Below are 13,261 nucleotides of genomic sequence, written 5' to 3'. Positions count from 1 at the left end.
GGGTGAGCCTCTCGGGCTTCCAGCCTCTCCTATGTGCTGCCTCCTCATACCAGCGCTCCTGGGCTGTGGCTGCCTTCTTCTCCTCCCGAGAGCGGCGATTCTCTCCCACCTTAGCCCAGGGTCCTTCTCCATTGAAAATTTGCTCCCAACTCCATTCCTCTTCTCTCCATTGCTTTAGTTCTTTCTCTCTCTCCTCAATCCGCTTGGTCCTGTTGTGGTGGGTGTTTCTGTCAAGGCAGTCAATGTTGTTCTCCTCCTCAAACGAGGAGGAGCATGGATAGGACCAAGATGCGGAGAGGTAAGTGTTCATGATTTAATGAAACAACAAGAAAACACTTAAACCTACAAAATAACAAACGTGACTAACCTTAAACAGTCCTGTGTGGTCCAAACACTGACACAGGAAACAAACACCCACAAAAGCCTACTGCCTATGGCTACCTTAAATCTGGCTCCCAATCAGAGACAAATGAATGACAGCTGTCTCTGATTGAGACCCAATCTAGGCAGCCATAGACATAACTAGACAACCTAACAAACACTATCCCATACACATACAACACCCATGGACTAACCAAACACACACAACATACAATGCCCACCCCAACTCACGCCCTGACCAACTAAACATAATCAAAATAACATAAAAATAGGTCAGGAACGTGACATAACCCCCCCCTCAAGGTGCGTACTCCGAACGCACCACCAAAAGTCTAGGGGAGGGTCTGGGTGGGCATCTGTCCACGGTGGTGGCTCCGGCTCTGGACGCTGTCCCCACACCACCATAGTCACTCCCCGCTTCCGTATCCCCCACCCAATGACCACCCTCCAACTAAACCCACCTAACTGAATGGGCAGCATCGGGATAAGGGGCAGCACCGGGATAAGGGGCAGCACCGGGATAAGGGGCAGCACCGGGATAAGGGGCAGCACCGGGATAAGGGGCAGCACCGGGATAAGGGGCAGCACCGGGATAAGGGGCAGCACCGGGATAAGGGGCAGCACCGGGACAAGGGGCAGCACCGGGACAAGAGGCAGCACCGGGACAAGGGGCAGCACCGGGACAAGGGGCAGCACCGGGACAAGGGGCAGCACCGGGACAAGGGGCAGCACCGGGACAAGGGGCAGCACCGGGACAAGGGGCAGCACCGGGACAAGGGGCAGCACCGGGACAAGGGGCAGCACCGGGACAAGGGGCGGCAGGTCCGGGCTGAGGGACTCCGGCAGGTCCGGGCTGAGGGACTCCGGCAGGTCCGGGCTGAGGGACTCCGGCAGGTCCGGGCTGAGGGACTCCGGCAGGTCCGGGCTGAGGGACTCCGGCAGGTCCGGGCTGAGGGACTCCGGCAGGTCCGGGCTGAGGGACTCCGGCAGGTCCGGGCTGAGGGACTCCGGCAGGTCCGGGCTGAGGGACTCCGGCAGGTCCGGGCTGGACGGCTCCGGCAGGTCCTGGCTGGACGGCTCCGGCAGGTCCTGGCTGGACGGCTCCGGCAGGTCCTGGCTGGACGGCTCCGGCAGGTCCTGGCTGGACGGCTCCGGCAGGTCCTGGCTGGACGGCTCCGGCAGGTCCTGGCTGGACGGCTCCGGCAGGTCCTGGCTGGACGGCTCCGGCAGGTCCTGGCTGGACGGCTCCGGCAGGTCCTGGCTGGACGGCTCCGGCTGGTCATGGCAGGACGGCTCCGGCTGGTCATGGCAGGACGGCTCCGGCTGGTCATGGCAGGACGGCTCCGGCTGGTCATGGCAGGACGGCTCCGGCTGGTCATGGCAGGACGGCTCCGGCTGGTCATGGCAGGACGGCTCTGGCGCTAGGCAGACGGCAGACTCTGGCCGGCTGAGACGCACTATAGGCCTGGTGCGTGGTACCGGAACTGGAGGCACCGGGCCGTGGGCACGCACCTCAGAGCGAGTGCGGGGAACAGGAACTGGGCACACTGGACTCTCGTGGCGCACTCCAGGCCTGGTGCGTGGTACCGGAACTGGAGGCACCGGGCTGGAGACCCGCACCATAGGGAGAGTGCGTGGAAGAGGAACAGGGCTCTGGAGATGCACTGGAAGCCTGGTGCGTGGTGTAGGCACTGGTGGTACTGAGCTGGGGTGGGAAGGTGGCGCCGGATATACCGGACCGTGAAGGAGGACACGTGCTCTTGAGCACCGAGCCTCCCCAACCCCACCAGGTTGAATGGTCCCGTAGCCCTGCCAGTGCGGCGAGGTGGAATAGCCCGCACTGGCCTATGCAGGCGAACCGGGGACACCACCTGTAAGGCTGGTGCCATGTACGCCGGCCCGAGGAGACGTACTGGAGACCAGATACGTTGGGCCGGCTTCATGGCACTCGGCTCGATGCCCAACCTAGCCCTCCCAGTGCGGCAAGGTGGAATAGCCCGCACTGGGCTAAGCACGCGTACTGGGGACACCGTGCGCTTTACCGCATAACACGGTGTCTGACCAGTACGACGCCCTCTTACTCCACGGCAAGCCCGGGGAGTTGGCTCAGGTATCCAACCCGGCTTCGCCACACTCCCCTTTAGCCCCCCCCCCCCAAGACATTTTTGGGTGAGCCTCTCGGGCTTCCAGCCTCTCCTATGTGCTGCCTCCTCATACCAGCGCTCCTGGGCTGTGGCTGCCTTCTTCTCCTCCCGAGAGCGGCGATTCTCTCCCACCTTAGCCCAGGGTCCTTCTCCATTGAAAATTTGCTCCCAACTCCATTCCTCTTCTCTCCATTGCTTTAGTTCTTTCTCTCTCTCCTCAATCCGCTTGGTCCTGTTGTGGTGGGTGTTTCTGTCAAGGCAGTCAATGTTGTTCTCCTCCTCAAACGAGGAGGAGCATGGATAGGACCAAGATGCGGAGAGGTAAGTGTTCATGATTTAATGAAACAACAAGAAAACACTTAAACCTACAAAATAACAAACGTGACTAACCTTAAACAGTCCTGTGTGGTCCAAACACTGACACAGGAAACAAACACCCACAAAAGCCTACTGCCTATGGCTACCTTAAATCTGGCTCCCAATCAGAGACAAATGAATGACAGCTGTCTCTGATTGAGACCCAATCTAGGCAGCCATAGACATAACTAGACAACCTAACAAACACTATCCCATACACATACAACACCCATGGACTAACCAAACACACACAACATACAATGCCCACCCCAACTCACGCCCTGACCAACTAAACATAATCAAAATAACATAAAAATAGGTCAGGAACGTGACACTCATCATTGATGTAATTGACTTATTTCAGTAATTTCAGGGTTTTCTGTATAGTTGTCTAATGTTGGCGAGACATATTATTCTGTTTCAATGTTACTCCTGAATAACTACGATAAATAGAATCGTTTTTTTGTGTGTATTTGTAACAATGCTGAGATTTACTTTGAAGTCCAAAGTGTGGGAACACAGGTGAAATCGGTCATTGACACAGACATGGTGGTGTAGCAGGAAGATCTGAATGCTGTGAACCAAGAGGTTGTGAGTTCAAATCCCAAGTCACGACATGTTGAATAATTATTGTATAAATAAACATACGCAATGTAATCATGTGTGTCTAATATGTCAGTTAAAAACACTGCGACTGCGTGACGTTCCGGGGACATCCAAACGACACATTTCTGTTTGCAGGGAATCACCTGTGAAATCTCATGTGAAAAATATCCTGTGTTCCAAAACCACATGGTTTCGCGTTATTTCAGATGTGAAATAAAATGCGCAAAACGTGAAATCATGTGATTTTCTATGTAAAATCATGTCATTTTACATAAGCGAGTACTGTAATATATGCCATTTACGCAGCAGACACAGTCCACACATTTTGGTATGTGACCCTGGTGAGAATCCAACACACAATTCTGGTGTTGCTAGTGCCAATGCTTTTATGAACTGAGCCACATACAGGACCACTACAATACATAAGTACAAAACTGCAAAATACAATACATGATTACCATACAGGCGGAAGATGTATGATTACCATCCCCATGAGCGTACCACCCTCCTTCAGGCCATGGAGGAGGCATGCAATGATTTCAATCCAGACCTATTTAGACCAAAAGGTTTTTCCCAAGGTACATGAACAATGAGGATATTGACTGCCTTTTCGATCAAAACCTATGGCCAAATGCTCAAGACAGGCTTGATTGCAAACTAGTGCCTGCGAAAGATTGTTTCTTTAATTTCTTTCATTTGATTACATTGTGAAAGATGTCTTCAATGATCACACCTTTGATCACACATGGGATAGAAATGATGGAAATGTGGCCTCCCGGGTGGCGCTGTGGTCTAAGGCACTGTGCCACCAGAGACTCTGGGTTCGAGCCCAGGCTCTGTCGCAGCCGGCCGTGACCGGGAGGTCCATGGGGCGACGCACAATTGGCCTAGCTAGCGTCGTCTAGGGAGGGTCTAGGGAGGGTTTGGTCGGTAGGGATATCCTTGTCTCATCGCGCACTAGCGACTCCTGTGGCGGGCCGGGCGCAGTGCACGCTGACCAGGTCGCTAGGTGTACGGTGTTTCCTCTGACACCTTGGTGCGGCTGGCTTCCGGGTTGGATGCACGCTGTGTTAAGAAGCAGTGCGGCTTGGTTGGGTTGTGTTTCGGAGGACGCATGGCTCTCGACCTTCGTCTCTCCCGAACCCGTACGGGAGTTGTAGCGACAAGACAGTAACTACTAACAATTGGATACCACAAAATTGGGGAGAAAAAGGGGGTAAAAAAAGAAATGATGGAACTGTGATGTCCAGTCAATTTTAATGGATAGTGCAGGTGTATAGCCTAAACATGCATCTTACAGTGTAATGTACAGTACTGAAGGACAATACATTCAAAGGACAGTATTGAAACATGTATCTTACATGTTTTTGGTATCGGATTAACTGGTTGTGCCGCCAAATATGAGCCGCCAAATAACTAAATTGAGAATATATCATTATGTTGTGTTTTTGTGATTTAACCAATGTACTCATTATATTTCACAGTGAACTTATATTTTGGATCAATGGTTATGTGGTGAAAGATGTTTACAAAAAAAAATTAATGTACAATGAAAGGTTTCGAATGTAAGACTGGCTGTGTTGCAAGTGTTACCAGTTTGGAGTTTTGTACTAAAGTTGAAAAAATAAATTACATACTTGTGAAAGTAGTACCAATGAGATACAACTGTAATATAACATGTGATTCCATCCCAATAGAGATCCAGCTCCTAAGCTCCTGTATATTTCTTGGTCTGGACTGTAAATACATCATTTCTACTATTCCATTTTGTCCTTACAACTGTTTCAATTGATCATTTGTATAAAGAAGTTTATGGAAACAAGATTTGAATGTTATCTCAAGGGGTCATTTACACTTTGTGTGTGTGCGTGCGTGCGTGCGTAAATATGACATCATTTCAATTGGTGTAAATAGAATTAATAAAAACAAAAACTTTATTATTCACTCCAAAGATTACCTATAAAATATGTTTTTCTCAGGCACTTCTACTAACAGATCAATAGAGTATAAAATAGGCTACATTATAAATAACCTGAGTTTATGGCTTTTACCAAAAAATCGATTGCAAACGCAGAGTACCAAATACACATTTTCCCCCTATAGTTAGTTCTCTGCAACTTCAAAGAGATGTTTTGTTTTGAACCACTGTGAAATAAAATGTTGAATTGCGCCTTGATGACATCTATATAAATGCAACAAATGGCAAGTATAATTAACAAATGTATGAAAATGGTACACGCTACTTCCATGTATCTGTGAGTGTTTCATATTGTGAAGAAACAAATGGAGTTGAATGCACTGACGGTATATATTTGCATAGCTGTAGATCAAAGAATCTGAAAGGACCTTTTTCATTGTTCAGTTAAAGGTCGTTAAAGGTCCCACAGTGGGCCACCGTAAAGGAAAGTACCACCAAATAGGCTGCCATTCTATCCATTCTCATATCAAATCTCTCCAAAAGAGTGAAATGAGCCACTGATAACATTAGCATCTCATCACTCTATCTAAACAGAATATGGACTTGGATTTGTCCGTTCTTTTTGTATACAATTTGTATATAACAGAAACAACAAGTCCTTGTGCATGTTTCCCAAATTGTCCTTGAAGTTCAGCCCTCTGTATTGGCACACAAATCCCATCACAGCCCTCTAGGCTTTATTTCCAATGAGCCGCCATGTTGTTAACCCACAGTTTGTACCGGTACATTTTGTGTTAGTACACCGCCCCCATATTCTTAGGTGGTGTTGTGTGCTGAAGAACCAGTCCTGAGTGCTGTGAGCGTGACTGTGAGGTCTGTTGATACCAGTGATGAGTGTAGTTCTCCACATAACATAGAGTGGAGCCAAGGGAGGGCTGGGGAGCCTGCTCTCTAGTGGTGGGGTCTGTGGGTACACTACGGTCCCAAATGGCCGGGGATGGGGGTGAATTGCAGGACATAGAGTCACTGGCTCCTGGGCTGTGGTCCAGTAGAACTTCCCCATTCATGTACAGCTTCTTGAATTTGGAACGGCGATTCTGGAACCAGATCTTGACCTGGAAGAAAAAATATTTGAGCTACAGGTTTAAATAGAAGGTCGGGATGTTTGTACCAGAAAATGTGAAGGTATGGGTAAAAAATGTATTATCTAGCAAAGGGTTGTAATTTCATATTGACAGCCTAGGCCTTATTAGTATAGAATATACCTAATTATGTTGCATTGAAATTTGGAATGCAGATGCAAACTTAGATCAAAAAATGAAGCTATCAATTATCAGATATGAAAACGACAGGGAGAGGTTAAAAACCCTGGTGGTTTGACATATAATATAAACAATACCGCTTTTTTATCGCTTTGGCACTATTTTTACAAGTATTTGGTGAATTGTAAGATACATGTTTTAAAATTGTCCTTTGAATAGTAGTATGTAGTATGCTGTAGTATGCTACAGTCTGTACATTACAGAACATTACACTGTTTTCACATTAGGCTATACACCGTTAAAATTGACTGAACATAAAATTTCCATCATTTCAATCCCATGTGTTATCACGTTGTATATAGACTTATTTTACACTGTATTATTGACTGTTTAGTTTAACTCCATGTGTAACTATGTGTTGTTGTATGTGTCGAACTGCTTTGCTTTATCTTGGCCAGGTCGCAATTGTAAATGAGAACGTGTTCTCAATTTGCCTACCTGGTTAAATAAAGGTGAAATAAAAAAATAAATAAAAAAGGCGTGATCATTGAAGACATCTTTCACTATGTAATCAAATGAAAGAAATTAAGGAAACATACATTTTAGCAGGCACTAGTTTGCATTAAGCCTGTCTTGAGCATTTGGCCATAGATTCTCATCGAATTTGTAGTAAATATCTTCATTGTTCATGCACCTGGGGGAAAACATTTTGTCATGGCAAACTTAATTTTGGATACATATGCATTGTGTAGGGGATGCGTTTCTTTCTTGTTTTGGACTTTCTGGAATATTTGTCTATTACCGCACTGTAGGAGCTAGAAACACAAGCATTTCGCTGCACCTGCTGTAACATTTGCTAATCTGTGTACGCGACCGATTAACTTTGATTTGTTACATACAGTACATCTCTGATCAGATTTTTTAATAGTAATAATAGTCATCATCCTAGCAGTACATTCGAGTATATATCATATATTTTTTATGTTTCTACTTTACAGACATACTTTTTTATTATGCAATTCTCAAAATCGGTTGTAGACAAAAACGTTTACGTGTACAATCTATAGGTTTACCAAACGTTTAAGTGATCATCAATTAAGAACAGTCGGATTAAGTAATAGTAACATGTCTTGTGAGTATTACATTGTGAAAGGCAATAACTTTATATGAACATGTATTGCAATGTGAAACATGTATTTATAGACGAAACACTGATTAAGTTTGGTGAAAAAGTGACTGTATGATTTTGTGTGCTGTACTAAGTCAATTGAGCATGTGCTTAGAGTTTTAAAACAACTGCCTTTTTGTTGATCTGTTTTGAGTTTTGTACGAAGAGTTGTGAAAATGTACCACATACTTGTGAATGTAAAAAGCGAAATAAAATCTATAACATCTCAGATGATTCACTAGGTATTAGAATTACAGTATGCAAAAAGATGCCAGTAGAGTTCCTGGTTTTATTAGACAAATGAACATAAATCATAGATACAAATCTCTCAACAGAGTGTCATAACAGTGGTATGTGTGGCCTGTTGGCTTCCTCACCTGTGTTTGTGTCACGTCGAGTTGAGCCGCTAGTTCGGTTCTCTCAGGAAGAGACAAATACTGAGTTCCCTGGAAGCGATGTTGCAATGCAGCGAGCTGGTAACTAGAATATATGGTGCGAGGTTTTCGGATTTTTCTAGGCTTTCCGTTGACCATTCTCACCTCAGGCTCTGGTTCCTCTTTCACTGAAAAATGACAACAGAGCATTAGTAGGCTAAAGGACTTGAGGGGGCTCATACATGTACACTAGACCTACAGAGGGCTTCAACAGTAGGCTATATGCCTATGCCTACAGAAATCAAGTATTATGATCACAGATTAATGAAAAGTATTATGATAAAAGATGAATGATGACATATTTCATTAGTCAACATCAATTTTAAAATATATAATTCTGCCTTACATTTTTTTTTTTTACCAGTTATGAAATATGCTCTACTCAATAGCCTAAACAGGGTTTGGTGGACAAAATGTCTCTGTCCAAGAGATTCCAATGCCCCTCACATTATTATGGGATATGGCACTAATGAGAGAGGATGATTGGTTCATCAAGTATATAGACTGTTGGGGTGTTTTCACATGCAGTGATCAAGTCAAAGCTCTAAGTCAGGCTATTGAGCCAAAAAGCAACGCGTGTCAGACTGACATGATGTGACACCTGATGTTGATGCACTTGGCTTCGGGCCAATTCGAAGATAAATATTATTTCTGGATAAAACGATAAACGGTATGTTATAGGGCCTAGATACCTAAACATTGTTAACAACACTACAATTACCATTGACAACACAAACACAATAGCAGTTCTCTCTCAAATGTGAAGGTTTCAGCTGCTTTGCAAAACCAATTTTGGATAAAATAAGGAAACCTTTTGCATTTACAGAATAGGCTACATTTTAATTAGCATTCTAGGCCATATGAACAATTTATATTATTTAAGAGCTTAATAGCATAGTGTGTTGTTGCAAAACGATCAAAGTAGGCTAGGCCTAAAGGGTCATTTTAATTATAGGATAAAAATTATATAATGCACTATTCCCTGGGAGCTCATCTTAAAGGCCACGAACAGTAAAAATCATGTTTTTCATGAAATTGGATGATATTTGGATGAAACCAGATCAAAGTATGATCATCAATGTATGAAATGCATGACTGTTGCTTCCACTTTGATAAAGTTTTATCATAAAGTTATTGGTCCCCTCCCCCGTGTCAAACACTTGGATTCAGGAGGCGGGATTATTAAAGTGATAGGGTAACATCACCTTCATTTTCTCTTACCTAATTTAAATAAGTACCATCTTGTAACCAACATCCGAGAAGGCTTGGTTGCAAAGGGGCATGGTTTATATAGCTAGATAGCTACTCTACTGTGTCAATATTTGGCGGTAGGGTATCAGCAAATGTAATTACAAGTTTACCATATTCATCTATGTCAAAGATACTTTTATGTTTCCACTTTCATCTGTGTCTGGTGTTAGCTAGCTACTGGTTAGCTAGGTCTTCACCTGTGTCTGGTGTTAGCTAGCTACTGGTTAGCTAGGTCTTCATCTGTGTCTGGTGTTAGCTAGCTACTGGTTAGCTAGGTCTTCATCTGTGTCTGGTGTTAGCTAGCTACTGATTAGCTAGGTCTTCACCTGTGTCTGGTGTTAGCTAGCTACTGGTTAGCTAGGTCTTCACCTGTGTCTGGTGTTAGCTAGCTACTGGTTAGCTAGGTCTTCACCTGTGTCTGGTGTTAGCTAGGTCTTAATCTGTGTCTGGTGTTAGCTAGCTACTGGTTAGCTAGGTCTTCATCTGTGTCTGGTGTTAGCTAGCTACTGATTAGCTAGGTCTTCACCTGACCTGTGTCTGGTGTTAGCTAGCTACTGGTTAGCTAGGTCTTCACCTGTGTCTGGTGTTAGCTAGCTACTGGTTAGCTAGGTCTTCACCTGTGTCTGGTGTTAGCTAGGTCTTCACCTGTGTCTGGTGTTAGCTAGCTACTGGTTAGTTAGGTCTTCAGCCAGCATGGCACAAAAGGCGGGGGAAAAGGTTCAATACTCTGACGCAGTTGTCAAATCAACACATCCGTCAGTAGTGCTGTGAACCACAGAGAAATGCCAAACGGGAGATGTATAAAACATTTTTGACATTATTGATGCAATTTCAATGTTGTTTGAGTTGCTTAGTGAACCACTAAATTAGCTTGAGAGGATTTTACTGCTACACTGCTCACTGCAACCAAGTTGCTTGACATAGGCGTTTCAAAGAGCTGTCAGTCAAGGCGAGGTCATGAATATAAGCTCCCCGCCCACTCAAGCCTGTCTTTTCAAACTTCCTGGTGGTTAACCACCAGCGCAATTTTTAAAAATCCTATTCTGAGCATTTCTATTCAAAACGAATATTATGGGTGATATTTTAGTAAATCAAAAGGCTATTTTACATAGGAATCAGAATGACTGTTTGGTACCTTTAAGAATTTTGACAAAAATACAAATGGGGTAGGCTTTAGCTGATTTTATTTTAATTAAAAGTTGTCACATATCACATGTTGTTGGCTTTGCAGCCTAGAATGCAGAATAGCAAAAACTATATTCTTGACATACTGTCTACAGGCCTAGACCTACTCAATTTGTATAGCATATTCATAAGGATGATTTTTTAATAACATGTGAAACATGTAAAAGAAACACGTGATAACATGAAAGTACACATGTGAAATCATCTCAGCACATATGAAAACATCTCATATTAAATAAATGTGACATGGGGATGCAAAATTTCAACACTTTATACCATGAAACTACATGTGACAACATTTGAACGTTTTTCCACGTGAAAATGCTAATAAAATTTTCACATGTGAAAGTTTTTCACACCTGAATCTGCAATTCATATGTGAAGTGAAAACATTATCCTCCTCACATGTATAAAGGGGGTGTTAACATGTGAACTCTAAATTGAATACATTTGAACATCTAACCTCAGCTATTTCCGCTATTTCACATGTGAAACTGTAAATGTCACATGCTTTTTTGTAAGGGAAGTAATTAAATGGTATGGCGATTTAAAATCTGGAATCCTTATTTGCTACATACATTTTGGACTTTAATGATCAATTAATGATCAATTTTTAATATATGCCCATTGATTCTTGAATAATACAACTTATAAATGCCTCACAAGCTTAGATCAACTGTCCTACCGCAGCAGAACCCAAAATGCAAGCTTGTTTTACTCCAATGTTTGTAAACAATGTAAATGTTTACAAACACTGTATAGCCTCAAAACGTGGTTTAAACTATAATTGTGATATATCATGGATCAATAGCTCTGTCCATGAATTTGAGAATGGTTACATTTCTCCAGGCCCATCTTTCAGCTTTTTACCAAAACACAGGCGGGATGCCCACTTTGTTATTGTTTCAATTGAGGATTCTAGCTTTAATGTAAGGCGTACATTGTTGAGCTAAAATGTGTAATAAAAAAGTGCATAAATCTTTAATCAATGACAATATGATTTATTTTGATCACTTAGTACTGACTGTTCAACATGACCCAACGTGGGATTTGAACTCACAACCTCTGGATTTGGGTTGTGATGCTCTTTCTGCTGTGCCACAAAGTCTACTACAGATTAATCACCATAATAAATCTCTGCATTTAGCAAAAAGACTGCCATTTGCACTGCTATTTTAGTCATCAGTTAATCTGACTATTCTCTCATTATTGATTTAGTTTACTTATCTCAGCATTTTAAGGGTTTTCTGTAAAGTTGTCTAAAGTCAGTGTAGCATATAAATCTGTTTTAATGTTACTCCTGAATCACTATGATAAATATAATCGTTTTTCTTGAGATTTACTTTGAGGTCCAGTGGAGGAATACAGGTGAAATCAGTCATTGACACAGACATGGTGGCATAGCAGGAAGTGTTGAATGCCATGAACCAAGAGGTTGTGAGTTGAAATCCCACATGAAGACATGTTGAATAATAATTACTGTATAAATAAACATACACAATGTAATCATGTATGTAAATTACTGTATCTGTAGCTAAGTGGAAAACACTGTGTATAGTTTGTGACTTTCTGAGGACATCCTAATTTCGATTGCAGGGCATCACGTAAAGAAACTTCATGGGAAATATCATCACATGTAAAGTGTTCCAAAACCACGTGATTTGACATGTGAAATACAATTTTGAATGTGCAAAACATGTGGAATTTTTACATGCGTAATAAATCATATGTGAAATCGTGTTTTTTCCATAAAGGTAGGCTACATTTAGTTGATAAATTATTCCAAATCAAAGGTACGCTAAATTACACTATTTTCAAAACCGTTTAATTCCCAACAACCAAATTAATTCCTAACACCAATTAGGCTGACCAAATGTAAATTCGATTTATATAATTTTAAGTAGGCACATTTAAGTTCTGTGGCATAAAGTTTGGTCCTCGTTGGCGATAAGCCTTTTGGATGGTTGATTTAACATCGGCCACATTGACACGTCAGAACAAAATAGTAACAAACATAACTTCGAGATTCACCAAAAATGGCAACGTGTCTAATGCGTAAATCTTACCGATATCTTGGAGATGTGACTGTACGTCCCGGGTATAATGAGCATATTGCGTATGAGGATAAGGGTTTTCCGATTTGGCAATGTAGGCCCCATGGAGATTGTAGTGGTGATGATACGAGTATGGCTTCATTGGTTGCAAGCAGGACTGACTGTGGCTGGGGTAGTAGTCGTGGTGGCTGTGCGTCGTCTGGCCGCTGTAAAACCCCATGTCCATGGGAGAAGACTTTGGCAGGGTCGGCAAATCATTGGCGCCAGGGTGACAGCTCACTGTGGAGTGGAGATCAGACGAAAGGCTCGATGTCGCCTTCTCAGAAGTAGTTCCATTCATCCTGCACGGCCCTCCTTCACTCCCCTAATAAAAACCTCCAGAAATAGAGGAGACTCGTAAGAAAAGCCTAGTAAGTTGAAATTCAAGTTTGAAAAGTAAACATCAACTCCCCAAAATAAAACCAAAACAATAGGCCTATTGTGAAGCGTTGAACTCTTCAG

The 13,261-nt window shown here is 43.3% G+C and overlaps 1 protein-coding gene across 1 annotated transcript; it reads right to left on the bottom strand.

Moving 5' to 3' along the window:
• Positions 1-4,728: 4,728 nt before the first annotated feature.
• LOC129869050 (homeobox protein Dlx3b-like) lies at positions 4,729-13,261 on the bottom strand. The gene is made up of 3 exons (XM_055943516.1): positions 12,773-13,261; positions 8,214-8,398; positions 4,729-6,521 (listed from the first exon to the last, which is right to left on the bottom strand). Exons 1-3 carry the CDS (start codon positions 13,098-13,100, stop codon positions 6,201-6,203), a joined length of 834 nt encoding a protein of 277 aa, XP_055799491.1. The 5' UTR covers positions 13,101-13,261; the 3' UTR covers positions 4,729-6,200.

Source organism: Salvelinus fontinalis, chromosome 2, assembly GCF_029448725.1.
Source record: "Salvelinus fontinalis isolate EN_2023a chromosome 2, ASM2944872v1, whole genome shotgun sequence".
NCBI classification, from domain to species: Eukaryota; Metazoa; Chordata; class Actinopteri; order Salmoniformes; family Salmonidae; genus Salvelinus; species Salvelinus fontinalis.
This window is presented reverse-complemented; position numbering and strand designations above follow the sequence as displayed.

Bases quoted from the DNA above. Each gene is read 5' to 3' on its own strand.
- LOC129869050 (XM_055943516.1), bottom strand. From the start codon at position 13,100: ATGAATGGAACTACTTCTGAGAAGGCGACATCGAGCCTTTCGTCTGAT. The intron at 8,399-12,772 runs GTAAGATTTACG...GTCATTTTTCAG, and splicing joins GTCACATCTCCAAGATATCG to TGAAAGAGGAACCAGAGCCT. The intron at 6,522-8,213 runs GTGAGGAAGCCA...TTTTTCTTCCAG, and splicing joins TCGACGTGACACAAACACAG to GTCAAGATCTGGTTCCAGAA.